The sequence below is a fragment of the Prosopis cineraria genome, unplaced genomic scaffold, assembly GCF_029017545.1.
Source record: "Prosopis cineraria cultivar Desert tree isolate PC_DT_omini unplaced genomic scaffold, ASM2901754v1 PC8, whole genome shotgun sequence".
In the NCBI taxonomy this organism is placed as follows: Eukaryota; Viridiplantae; Streptophyta; class Magnoliopsida; order Fabales; family Fabaceae; genus Prosopis; species Prosopis cineraria.
Window position 1 is genome coordinate 19,487,299 of NW_026555339.1, and position 14,051 is coordinate 19,501,349.

Sequence of the window (14,051 nt, forward strand, 5' to 3'; positions counted from 1 at the left end):
TCCTTGGCTATTCTTCTACTAAAAAAAGGATATAAATGCTTTGAGCATGTCATAAAATACACATTTGTCAGTCTTCGTGTCACATTCCATGAAGGTACTTCGTTTTATCCTAATTCTTCAATTTAGGGGGAGAGCACAGGTGAATTTTAGACTTAGGAATAAGAATCTAATAGAGAACTAGTGCTTCTTGAGCCTTGGTTAGCACCAACTAAACTTGAGCCATCTACCCTTCCAACATCCCTTCCAGTACCATCTCCTCTTATGCCACAATATGAGGAATATAAGCAAACATGAGGAGAGGCAGAAAGACCACAACAAGGAGAACTTTATGTTTATACTCAAAAAAAAAATCAAAAGATAGTGAGCACTTGTACTTGAAGCACCAAGAGAGTCGTTCTAAAGGTAGCTCGTGAGGTAGAAACTCGTGGTGACTTAGAATTTGGGGTAACTCCTGAAACCCCAAAACTTGATAGTGCCAAACAAGTAAGTAAATCTATTGATCTTGATCTTCCTATTGCTTTGAGGAAGTAACCTTGCTCATGTACCTTTCATCCAATAGAGAGGTTGTTCCATACAACGTGCTCTCTCCTCAACATTGGGCTTTTGTTACTAATCTTGATAAAGTGAAGGTACCTGAGACTATACAAAAAGCTCTAGGCATTCCTGGATAGAGAAGTGCTATCATGGAGGAAATGAGGGCTTTAGAAAAGAATAAGATAGGAACTTGTTCAACTACCAAAAAGAAAAAGAACAATGAGTTATAACTTAAAAGTGGGTGTTCACCCCAAAATAAAAGGCAAATGGAGCTCTTAACAAGTTGAAAGCTTACTTGGTTACAAGGGGTTTTACCTAAACATATGGCTTAGACTATGAAAAAACTTTTACTTTGGTGGCAAAATTAAACACTATCAGAGTCTTATTGTCTGTAGTAGCTAATCTTGAGTGGCCTCTTCACCAACTTGACATCAAAAATGCCTTTCTAAATGGAGAGTTGAAGGAAGAAGTCTACATGACTCTACCTCCTAGGTTTCATAAAGGTAGGGAAAATCAAGTTTGTAAATTGAAAAGTCTATATATGGCTTAAAACAGTCACCAAGAGCTTAGTTTGATAGGTTCTCAAAGTCTTAAAGTTTGAGGGTTACAAGCAAGCCCTATCAGATCATACAATGTTTGTCAAAGTCGAGGGAAGCAAGAAATGTATCCTTATTATCTATGTTGATGACATAATACTCACCGGAGATCACCTTGAGGAGATAGAAAGGGTAAAGGCTGCCCTTGGCAACGAATTTGAAGTTAAAGATCTAGAAAGGGTAAAGGCTGCCCTTGGCAACGAATTTGAAGTTAAAGATCTTCAAAAGTTAAGATACTTTCTTGGGATGGAAGTTGCCAAGTTAAAGAAAGGGATCTATGTTTCTCAGAGAAAGTATATACTTGACCTTCTTACTGAGACAGGTATGTTAGGTTGTAGACCTGTTGAAACTCCTATTGAGGTCAAGAAATTGAAGAAAAAACCTAAAGACAAGAATAGGAAAGAGAAAGATTTCGAGGAACTAGGAAGAAAAATTAGATGAGGAGTATATAGAAGAAAAGGAAGAAGCTACTGATAAAGAGAGATATCAGAAACTTGTTGGAAAACTTATATATCTTTCCCATACAAGGCCAGATATAGCATTCACTGTCAGTATAGCCAGTCAATATATGAGCTGCCCAATGAAGAGTCATATAGAAGTAGTTTACAAGATTCTGAGATATCTAAAAGGTACTCGTGGTAAAGGATTATTCTTTAGAAACATAATCAAAGATCTATAGAAGTTTACACTGAGGCAAGTTGGGGTGGAACTTATAAAGATCGAAGGTCAACCTCTGGTTATTGTTCATTTATGTGGGGAAATCTAGTCACATGGAGAAGTTAGAAGTAATTGTTTCAAGAAATAGTGCTGAATCAGAGTTGAGGGCTTTAGCTCAAGGAATAACAGAGGATTTGTGGCTGGTACAAATCTTGAATGAAATACAGGTTGAAGCAAGTTCACTATTAAAGCTTTATTGTGATAATGAAGCTGCCATAAGCATAGCTTTAAATCTAGTACAACATGACCAGTCGAAACATGTGGAGATAGATCAACACTTCATTAGAGAAAAGGTGGAAGAAGGAACTATGTGTTTGACATATTTTCCTATAAAGTTGCAAACAGCTGATATTTTGACTAAAGGGTTACTTGGCCCTGCTTTTGAGAATTGTATAAGCAAGTTGGGCATAATTAGCATCTATGATCTAACTTGAAGGGGAGTGTGGGAATATTTGGTATTTATTGTAAATATTGTATAGTCTTTATTAGGTTTTATTAGTCATTATTAGTAATTATTTCTACTTGTGTATATATAGTCAGCTTGTACTCAGTATTCGCATGAATAAGAAATATTATTTCTCTCTCAAATTTTACACCAAGACCTTGCTTAAATTAAAAAAAGATAGAAAAAAATGTAAGTAAATACTCATCGAAGAATCCAAATAAATCTATGATCTAAATGTGGTGAATTCATATTGCTTCAAATATAAATGTGGTGGTGAAGAGAAAATTGCTTTACCAAATAAAATATAAGATTAGTGATTTAAGCTTAAAAAACAAATACACATAAAGACTATTTTGTAATATACTTGGAAGTACGTATATAAATCTAACCATGATTGTTCAAAAACATATTATATCAACTGCAAGTTAGGTTCCTTCACCATATGAGAAACGAAGAAAGGGCCAACATGAAACCTCTCTTAATGCATAGCTTTAATGTGGATTTGTGCTTGTTGGAGAGCCTTTATTCCTTCCCACATTGTTTTGGGGGACATGTAACTTTCAAGCATTTTTTCATTGATGTTATAATCTTTTGCCCTACCCAATGTTGATAAACCTGCATGTTTTACGTGTTGGCGATACCGGCTGGAGACGCGAACGATGAACTATGAATGTGAACGGCGAACTACAAGTTGCTTGAGTTGTGCCCAGAAGGACATTGTCCTTAAGAACTATTCCGGCACACTGAAATAATGGACCGGCAGTTTTCCAAGATTAAACAAGCACTTCCTGTGGCAGAGAGAGGGAGCAGAATAACAGAAACTAAAAGTAGACACAGATGAACACAAGAGGAGGAGGTAGAGGGAGGAGAGAACCTCAAAAACTCAAGAGGCTTGTACACTTTCTGTCAGCACCCAGAGGCTATATATAGCCCGAAGATGGAGACACAAACGCTAGGTCATAATCATCGGTTAATGCTTTGGTTACACATACATTAAACAACAAAACGTTCGTGGATTAATGCTTCAGTTACACACGTCTTAAACAGCAAAACGTACACGTCCATTAATTCGGAGACGTTTGGCAGACAAAACATTTAAGACATTAACCCACAAAATCAATTTTCAGAAGAGGTTTAATGTCCAAAAACTGCCAAGGCCTCAAATTCAAATTCAAAACAACAACATTAGAGGTTTTTCGGGTAAGCTAAAAATAATTATTTATTTAATTATTTTTGTAAAAATAACCCAGTAAAAGGAATCCAATACCTCTTGAACTCACGTGTAGGGGGGTCGAATCGACTAATTTCAACTGCGATTACCCTGTGTTGGCCTGTCTCATGTGCACGAGGCCACTTCTCCTCCAAGCCCATTTTACTAGCCCACTTCATTCCTTAGTATATATACACTAGGAGAGTCTTTCTTTTAGTCAATGTGGGACTTTGACATACACACACTTTTGACACACATACAACAACCCCTCACATGTGTCAAAAGGATCTATGTTCGTTTGAGTTATTCACATGGAGGATAATCACTTTGAATTTGGTGTCTGTCGACTTAAACCAAACCTAGACTAATAAAACTTAGCACACAAAAAAGTCAGTGTAACTTCATTATTGAACCAACAGGTCTTGAGTGTATGCTATAGGTCTTATAAATCAGATTACACACCCCTACAGTCTCTGCTGTTAACGATAGTTTTGCACGTTATCGGCCATGCGCACATCTGGTTTTAACAAATGCTCTAGAGATTTCGCCACGATCTCATAGTAGTGGCCCCACTCCACATTTGTATAGGTGTTTTCATTAAATTTATTTGCAATGAATACACCATCCATAAGGACTATGAAAACATTAAGAGCTTTTGTTTAACCTCTGTTCAATGCATTCTAGTACTTTCTCAAGCCATAGGAAGGGACAAAGTTCAGTGCTAGCAAAACTAACAAGTGACTTGTTCTTACCCATTGAACCTTCTTCATGGGATCTCCAATCACAAAGGTTGGGTTGCCATCACCGTTATTTTCAAACAGGCTTAAGTTCCATTCCCCTCGACGTTTCAATAATAAATTCTTCCCTAGGGGTTTAGTTAACGGATCTACCAGATTTAACTCTGATCTCACATAATTGATTAAGATGACCTCATCTTTAAGCAACTGCCTTATAATATTATGTCTCAATTGAATATGTCTACTTTTGCCATTGAAAGTCTTATTTTTAGCCGTTGCTATTACAGACTAGCTATCACAATGTAAAGACACTGATGGTGTGGGCTTTTCACCTATTGGAATACTTGCTAAGAAGTTTTTCAACCACTCAGCCTCAGTCCTAGCCAGCTCCATGGCAATGAACTCAGAATCCCTTGAGGATTTTGTGTTGATTGTCCGTTTTGCAGACTTTCAGGTTATTACACCACCACCAAGAGTGAATATATAACAACTAGTGGATTTTGTCTCTTTTGAATCTGAAATCTAGTTAGCATCACTATATCCTTCCAATACAACGGGAAATCCATTATATAATATACCATAATTTATAGTACCTTTCAAATATCTCAAGACTCTCACCAGAGCCTCCCAGTGTTTACTGCCTGGACAGTGGGTATATCTGCTCAATCTGCCTACAACATAAGCTATATTAGGCCTAGTAAAGTTCATCAAATGCAACAGACTCCCAATAATCTGTGCATACTCAGATTGAGCAACTGTGTCACCCTTGTGCTTTTTTAATCGCACACTCGAATCATAAAGAGTACTTAGAGGAGCATCTTCAAGATGTCCAAACTTTCTGAAAATTTTCTCAACATAATGTTCTTGGAAAAGAAAGATTCCATTTTCATTCCTTATGATTTTTACACCCAAGATTACCTTAGCTTCACCCATATCTTTCATATCAAAATTTAAAGAAAGAAAATTTTTTGTTTCATTAACAACACACATACTAAAGCTAAAAATTAGCATATCATCAATATACAAGCATATAATCACACAATCATTATTCACAAGCTTTGTATAAACACATCTTTCTACTTCAATAGTAGAAAATCCACCAGTTGTCAAAACTTGATCAAGTTTCTCATGCCATTGCTTAAGCGCTCGTTTTAAGCCATACAAAGACTTGACAAGTTTACAAACTATTTTCTTGCCCAAGAATCACATATCCCTCAGGTTGTACCATGTAAATATTTTCTTCCAAATCACCATTTAAAAAAGCGGTTTTAACATCCATTTAGTAAACAAAAAAGTTTGTAAATTGAAGCCAAAGCAATAAGAACTCTTATAAAAGAGATTCTAGTCACAGGAGAAAATGTGTCAAATAATCTATATTTTCTTTTTGAGTAAAACCCTTGGCCACAAGCCTTGCTTTATACTTATCAATTGAACCGTCTGGAAAATATTTTTTCTTAAAAATCTATTTACACCCAATAGCCTTAGCTCCTTGAGGAAAATCTGATAAAACCTAAATTTTATTTTTCTTTAAAGAATCAATTTCAATTTCTATTGCTTCTTTCCAAAATGTGGCATCAGGAGAAGAAATAGCTTCATAAAAATTTAACGGTTCATCTTGTACTAAATAATTGTAGAAATCATCTCCAAAACTTATTTCTTTCCTTTGCCTTTTACTTCTCCTTAAAACCAAATCCTCATTTAAATTTTGTTCAAACTCTGAATTCTCAATAGATTTAGAAACATGCTTAATTTTCAAGGGAAAAATATGTTCAAAAAATTAAGCATTTTTAGTCTCTACAATTGTGTTTTGGTCTAAAATATCACTTTTTAAAACTAAAAAGTGATATGCTGCACTTTGTTCAGCATACCCAATAAACATACAATCAGATGTTTTAGAACTAATTTTTCTCTTTTTAGGGTCAGGTAATAAAACTTTTGCAAGACACCCCCACACTTTCAAATATTTTAAATTTGGGGTAAACCCTTTCTATAACTCATAAGGTGTTTTCTTTGTTTTCTTATGAGGTATCCTATTTTGTAAAAAATATGCAGACAAAATAGCTTCATCCTACAAGTTATCAGGTGTAGAAAAGCTCACAAGCAAAGCATTCATCGTTTCTTTTAAAGTTCTATTTTTTCTTTCTGCAACACCATTAGACTCGGGAGAATAAGGAGGTGTAATCTCATGTATAATTCCTTCTTTTTCACAAAAATCATTTAACAAAACATATTCTCCACCTCTATCAGATCTAACCCTTTTAATCATTTTGTTTAATTGATTCTCAACCTCTGCTTTATATAAAAGAAATTTTTCAAAAGTCTCATCTTTGTTTCTTAACAAGTATACCTTAGTAAATCTTAAAAAATCGTCAATAAAAGTGATATAATATTTTTTACCACCTCTAGTCATGGTTTGTTTTAAGTCACCTAAATCTGTGTGAATTAAAGATAGTAATTCAGATTCTCTTTGACTAGAAAGGTAAGGTTTTTTACTTTGTTTAGTTTCTACACATACTTCACATTTTTCAAAATCATTGTTTTTAATTTTAGAAAGTAGTCCAAGTTGTTGCATCCTATTTATATAATCTTTACTAGCGTGACCTAGTCTAGCATGCCACAAATCAAAGGAATCAACCATATAAACAGGCATATACTTAAAAGATTCAGTCTTATTCATTTCATCAACATTCAAAACAAACAGTCCCTGATTACAATACCCTTTGCCCACAAACACATTATTTTTTGTCATTACAATCTTGTCAGATTGAAATGACACTTTAACCCCAACTTTTTCTAAAAGAGCAACTGACATGAAGTTAGCTCTAACTTCAAGCACATGCAGAACATCGTTCAGAGCCAGAGTCTTTCCTGATGTGAGCTTTAAGACCACTTTTCCTTTTCCTTGAACTTTAGCAGTTCGGGAATCAGCAAGGTAGACATGGTCTTCCCCTTCTTTTACAGGATTATAGGAGGTAAACATCTCTTGGCTAGCACATATGTGCCTAGTAGCCCTAAAGTCTACCACCCATTTCTTCACATCAGAAATCAAGAGAGCTTGTGACACCACTGCAGCAATGATGTCATCATCACTGTCACCATCTCGTTGTACCAAATTTACATTTGCCTTCCGAGGCTTATCACGGTTTGCTCTCTTCCTACACTGTGCTGTATAGTGTCCTGGTTTACCACAAACAAAACAGTCTCCTTTCTTCTTAAAAGAGGGGTTAGAAGCATTGGGTTTGTAATTAGATTTCCTATTCTTCTTGTCTTTAGGTTTAGAATCATACCTCTTGTTGTGAGGCTTTGTCTCCATGAGGTTAGCTTTGGATGTCATTTCTTTAGTTCGGGTTGCATGTATTGCCTTGCGATTGGTGTCTTCGATGATGATGTGAGTGATCAGGTCAGTCAAGGACAGCTGCTTCTGTTTGTGTTTCAGTTGCTGTTTGTAATCAGACCAAGATTCTGGCAGCTTCTCAATCAGGATCCCAGCAATGAACTCATCTGGAAGGTTGATGTTTTCAGCATGAAGCTCCTCTAGCGCTTATGATATTCATTGATTTGCTCCTTCACATCCTTATTCTCAGTCATCTCCTATTTGTAGTAGTTGCCCACAACGAACTTTTGTTTGCTAGCATCCTCAACAGTGTACTTTGTCACCAAGGACTTCCATATCTTACAAGCTTCCTTGTAGACACAGTAGACATTGAACAAATCATTAGATAAAGTACTAATGATAGTGTGTCGACATACCTTATTTGCATGAGTCCATGCAACTCTCTAGGCTTGATCAGTATCAGCAGGAGGCTCAGATTGAGCAAGAGCAGCGGCCACACCATGCATGTCAAGAATGGTGAAGACTCGTTCCTGCCACCGTTTGAAGTTCCTACCATCAAAGACTTCTATCTTTAATATGTCTGGGAACGGCCTCGGTAGGGGGACGGCAACAGCGGTAGGGACGTACTGACCTCTAACCGAACTACTGGGCACACCTTTAGGAGTGACATTTTCAGCACTGTTCGTATCCATTGGGTTGAATAGTTCTCAAGATTGTTAGCGATATCGGCTGGAGATGCAAACGGCGAACTACAAGCTGCTTGAGTCATGCCCGGAAGGACACTGTCCTTAAGAACTATTTTGGCACACTAAAATGACGGACCGGCAGTTCTCCAAAATTAAACAAGCACTTCCTGCGACAGAGTAAGGGAGCAAAACAACAAAAACTAAAAGTAGACACAGACAAACACAAGAGGAGGAGGCAGAGGGAGGAGAGAACCTTGAAAACTCAAGAGGCTTGTACACTTTCTGTCAGCACCCAGGGTCTATATATAGCTCGAAGATGGAGACACAAACGCTGAGTCATAATCACCGGTTAGACATTTTCAAATTCTAAACAACAAAATCAGAGGTTTTTTGGGTAAGCTAAAAATAATTATTTATTTAATTATTTTTGTAAAAATAACCCGGTAAAAAGAACCCAATGCCTCTTGAACTCACACACAAGGGGGGCAAATTAGCTAATTTCAACTGCAATTGCCTTGTGTTAGCCTGTCTCATATGCACAAAACCACTTCTCCTCTAAGCCCATTTTACTAGCCCACTTTATTCCTTAGTATATATACACTAGGAAAGTCTTTCTTTTAGTCAATGTGGGACTTTGACACACATACAACATTATGTAGAACACAATAATGAGTACGTCAACTTGTGCACAGAAGTTACAACAGAAATTCAAACTTGGCTTGTAAACTTTGAATTGATAGTGACTTGGCTATTAAATTAAAAAACAAACCTTTTTAATGAATAATCATGCAATGCAATCTCATCATCAATAGTAAGTTAAATCACACCCGATAACGTAGCTAAACTCGTTAGACAATAGCTTTTAAGTACATGGTCTTTGTCTTGGAAACTCATAACATAGTCATTAAACTCTTTTACTGTCACAAAAGTTGGCTGAAATAGCTTCCAGCTTTCTCGAACCTTGTAGATCTCGTGCCATCACATCCATTGATTTTGAGAAACTATTCAGAAAAAGAAACTGCAAATCAATCATTTGGGTTATCGCTGATGCTGAAATTTCCAAGTCATTACCATCTACATTTAGATGTCTAAGATTGAACAACAATTCCAAGCCACAAGGTGCTTCAGTTATGATGGTATATAAAAGGTCCAATAATGATATTAACTGCTGCAATTTTTCCAATGAAGGCACGTAACTCAATACCAAACAACTTGAAAGTAATAATTTGATGAGGCATTCAAATGCGAACAGGAATAAGTTAAAAAATATGTTATCAATAAATTTAGCATCTAAAAATCGGTTCAGGCTGATATACATGACTGATAAGCGTTCTTGTCCTAGAAAGTTGTTTCAGGTTAATTCTAAACCTCTAAATAGAGCATGCATGTCACATAGTCACTTTGAAATGCTGATCATCAATATATTAACTAGTTGTGCAATATCAAGACACAAATACAAACTTCTTACCCGCCAAACACTTACTAAGAAATCTCCAGAACACAATCATTAGCTTTCTGATCGGCAAATAAAATTATCTATCTCTTCACACCTTCCGTTTGATGTCGAAGAATGTAATCATATTGGAAGTCTGAGCGAATATGTAAACGAAGAGAGAAAATTACTTACTCTAGTACTGTTACTTCAGGATTGGAAGAAGATCGGATCGAGTGGATAGCTTTGATTTGAAGCCTGAAAAGAAGAAAGATGTGGCAACATAGCAATGTCCTCTTTGAATTTAGGATAAAACTATACTACTCTGATCTTATTTATAAGTCACTTTCAACATATTTCACCAGTGTCAAAAAAAATTTTAAAACTCATTAACTCTGTCTTAAAATTTAATAAGTTTTCAACTTTGCTTCTATTAAATATACATACTTTAATAGCATATTTTCTCCCTCCAATATTCAATGGAGGATAAAAAAGAAATTTATGATTAAAATTTAATGACTTGACTTATAGATAAGATTAAAAAAATTGTATCTTTCTATCTTATAAATAGGACCAAAGGGAATGAGGGAAAACATTGAAACTATAAAGCCATTAATATAAAGTCAAAAGCGCGGCCATTGGCATTAGTTATTTGTTGGTGTTAGCGATATATACACACACACACACACATAATGTAGCCTAGTTGTAGCTTTATATATATGGCCACGACTTGGACTTATATATGCATTCTCGTGGAAGGTGATCGAGGGCAGAACATTTGTTGCCGGCAGTATATATAACATTTAGCCCACCTGTCCCAGTTACATAAGAAAATTCCAGATGGCACTCGTAAGTTGTAATTTTTTACTCTTTTTATCAAGTCAACCGAAAAATTTGAACAAAACAAAAAGAGAAGGAATCCACAAGATGGAAAACGGACAAGGAAGTAATAATACCAACTAATATATACACATACATATGTACGAACATAATTAATCCCTCCAGTGCTTATATAGCACACTTCTTAGAAAATTTTTTCTATTATTATTATTTAAACTCATTAACTATATGAGAAAGAATGTAATACAAATTTAAAAATATTTATTTAAATCTAAGTAATACTATTAGTTTATTATATTTTTAGACAAGATTCTTAATCATCTCTCCTTAATTCCAATGAGGTGGTTAGTAGTTAGAAGTGCCTTATAATAGAGACTAAATATGTATGCGTGCGTGCATGAATAGTTGGTAATAAATCCTACTTATGTTTGGTATGTGATTGATTTGGAAAACAAGCTAAACTTTTTTTTTTTATTATTATTTGAAACTGTTTCTGTTAGAGTGACATCTCATCAATTAACTTCGTAACAATTGAACTTGAGTAGGAAGCAACTCAATATGCATTAAAAATTTGGCCAAAAACATGTATATTTATAAAATATTGAGAATTGAGTTTAGGAAAAATATATAAGTACACCATAAGACCATTAATTACAATTAGGAACCTTGACTTATTGAAATTCCAATAATGGGCCATGGTCCTTGCTTGAAATTATCATCGAGTATTGAAATTATTATTATAGGTTGGGACTATTGTAAAAACTAGGATCCACATTTGAAAATAGGATTAACAATAGTCTCAATCCATAATAATAATTTTAATAATCTCAAATCATAACACTTGAAATCTTAGTTTTTTCAATTGAAATTAACAATAGTTTCAACTCATGATAGTAATTTTGATAGTGCCTTTTCTTGATTTTTCAAGTGGTTTGCCTGCATATTGACAAGCATAAAAATTCACAAACAATTGGCTTCATATTCAAAAGTAAATTTGGTAAATTTTTAAGTGACTATCATATATTCACAAGTGGTATACCAAGAAACAATTCATTCTCAAGTGTGGATCCCAACTTTTCCAACTAAAATTAACAATAGTCCTAATTCATAATAGTAATTTCAACATTTGAGGGCAATTTTTAAATTCATATGTGTTTTTATTTCAATAATTTAAGGTCTCTAATTGTCATTAATGATATTACAAAGTCCTTAATTGTCATTTTCCCTTGAGTTTGTGTGTGTGTGTGTTTTCCCCTTTTATTCAAGTCGGTATCGAATTTAAACAAACACAACCGTTTTACAAGGTTTAAAGAAGTTGTTTATCTATCTTACATGTGATCCTCATCTAAGGATAGAATTGAAAATCCTTATTAAATACATATCAAAATGCGAAAATTTGCTTATATTTAAAACTAAAAAATTTGAGTAGAATACATTAGCCTCTTTTCTATTTTGCCTAAATTACGGAGACCTCCCTTCTTATTTTTAAAAAAATGTAAACCGTGTATTAATAATTCATTATTAATTTTAACGTTTAAGGGTTAACATATTTAATAGATATGTTAACCTGCAGAATAATTTTTCCCTTTTTGACAAAGAAAAAAAAAAAACACAAGGGTATTGCTGCGATTTCACAAAGTTTTTTCAAATTTTCTTTGCTGCACATTTCTTCCATTTTTGGATCATCCTATTCCTACCAATCATTTCTACCATTCATCTACGTTCGGTAGTATTTATTAACATTTATGTCAATTTTTAATTTTAATGCAAATCAAGACGATGATTCCGCAAGCAGGGGTGCCATTTTGCAAAACAACCTCAATCAGTATAAGTTCCTCGACCTCACAAACTGGCACAGTACCTTCTTACAAAGAATTTTAATTATCTCCTATTCTTCAACTTGCTTGATATACGTATATATAACATTACATTGTCAAATATCGGAGAGAAGCTATATGGATGAATTTTCTACTTAGAAAACTAAATTAGTGACAAATTCAAGTGTTCACACCAAATCTCACTGGCCAATCTTTTTTTTTTTTTCCTCCAAAAGACTTGACATTTTCCAAATTCTGCAGAATCTGATCATTCTTATCCTTGTCATCAATTATGTAATGACTCAGGAAAATAAAGTAAATTAAAAATTATAATTAAATAATTTAAGTGTACATCTATTAATCTTGGGATAGATTTATCAAAATATTTTGGTAGCTTAGTGACAACTCTTATTGATGCTTATCTCCAGTTCCGTATCTGCGCGAATTACCATTATGCCTTCAAAAAAAAAAAAAACAGAGAGAGAGAGGGAGTCAGAAATCAAAAATATTCTTTTGGGTTTCATTTTCGAATACTCCTGAACTAGAGAGAGAGAGAGAGAGAGAAATGCTCTAATCAATCCTCCATCCTCTATCCTCTGCTCGCCTCCTCTATTCCAGTTGATCGAGGTCGCCGTGAGTTCGCCACAGCAAGGAGTTCGTTCAAAGTCGATCCACTCCCTCCTTGTTCATGCTTCACCATCGATCCCTTCTTCTCCCTTCCTAGTTGGCGTCGCCTAGTAGGTACTGATGAGTGGAGCTCGTCCTTCTTCCTCCTCCTTTGTGCAACAGCGTCTACTCCTTCTCCACCATCGCGTTGTAGCAAACCACTGTGCTTCCCTTCCTCCTTTGTTCATATGCACTGTGGGGTGTTGTTGTCGACCCTCTCCTTCATTGTCTTCCCCTGCTTCATGTACTAAAACCCCTCTCCCTCCTCTGTCCTTGCTGTGGTATAGAGCGCATCAGACCTTCTTCTTCATGTTCGTGCTACTGCAACTTTCTCTTCTTGTTGCTTCTGCCATCGTGAACTGAGGTAAGGATCTCTAAATCTCTTCCTCTCTACTGGTCTTGTGCATGAATAGGAGAAGTATGATATCTAATATGTTATTTCACTATAATTGTTTGATTCACACTAGGGAAGGATGGCAGTGGGTTTGAAGGAATAGAACTGAACAATAAGAAGCATGATGCTATAGTTTTAGTATTGATGCCGACAAGGTATCTGTTTGAAAGTGTAAAAGAGCTGGAATAGAGAAATCAAATAAAATAATTGTACTAAGGACTAGAATTTGAATTTAGTTCGTTAAATCTCTACATTGAAAATTAAAATTTATAGATATTGCTTATATGTTTGTGTGTATTACGTGATGAAAATTAGTGGGGAAAGACTTGAAGAGAAGGGAGCTTGGTATTATAATTTAAATTAAATATTGATGCATGTAAGGTGTTTGTTAAAATGCTTGAAAGGAGAAAATTTTGTTGTGTTATTGATAATAATTAAACTATATAGTAGGTAATTATTCTCCACAAGAAAGGTTGGAATTAGAATTAAAGATTTTTGGGAAGCATGATGGATTTAATTATGGTTGTTTGGAAATTTTTTTGACCAAGAACTGAAGACCTAAAAAGCTTATTTGAATGATTTGGAAAATGATTACCCCAAGGTGTTTGACATAAGGTATAAGAGAAAGTTATATCCCAATGAA

General features: G+C 34.9%; 1 protein-coding gene across 1 annotated transcript; it reads left to right on the forward strand.

The window, feature by feature from the left end:
• Positions 1–1,166: 1,166 nt before the first annotated feature.
• Positions 1,167–1,571, forward strand: LOC129317434 (uncharacterized mitochondrial protein AtMg00810-like). Its single transcript, XM_054961761.1, has one exon. It carries the CDS (start codon positions 1,167–1,169, stop codon positions 1,569–1,571), a length of 405 nt encoding a protein of 134 aa, XP_054817736.1.
• Positions 1,572–14,051: the final 12,480 nt, after the last annotated feature.

Coding starts and splice junctions, on each gene's coding strand:
- LOC129317434 (XM_054961761.1), top strand. CDS start 1,167: ATGTTTGTCAAAGTCGAGGGAAGCAAGAAATGTATCCTTATTATCTAT.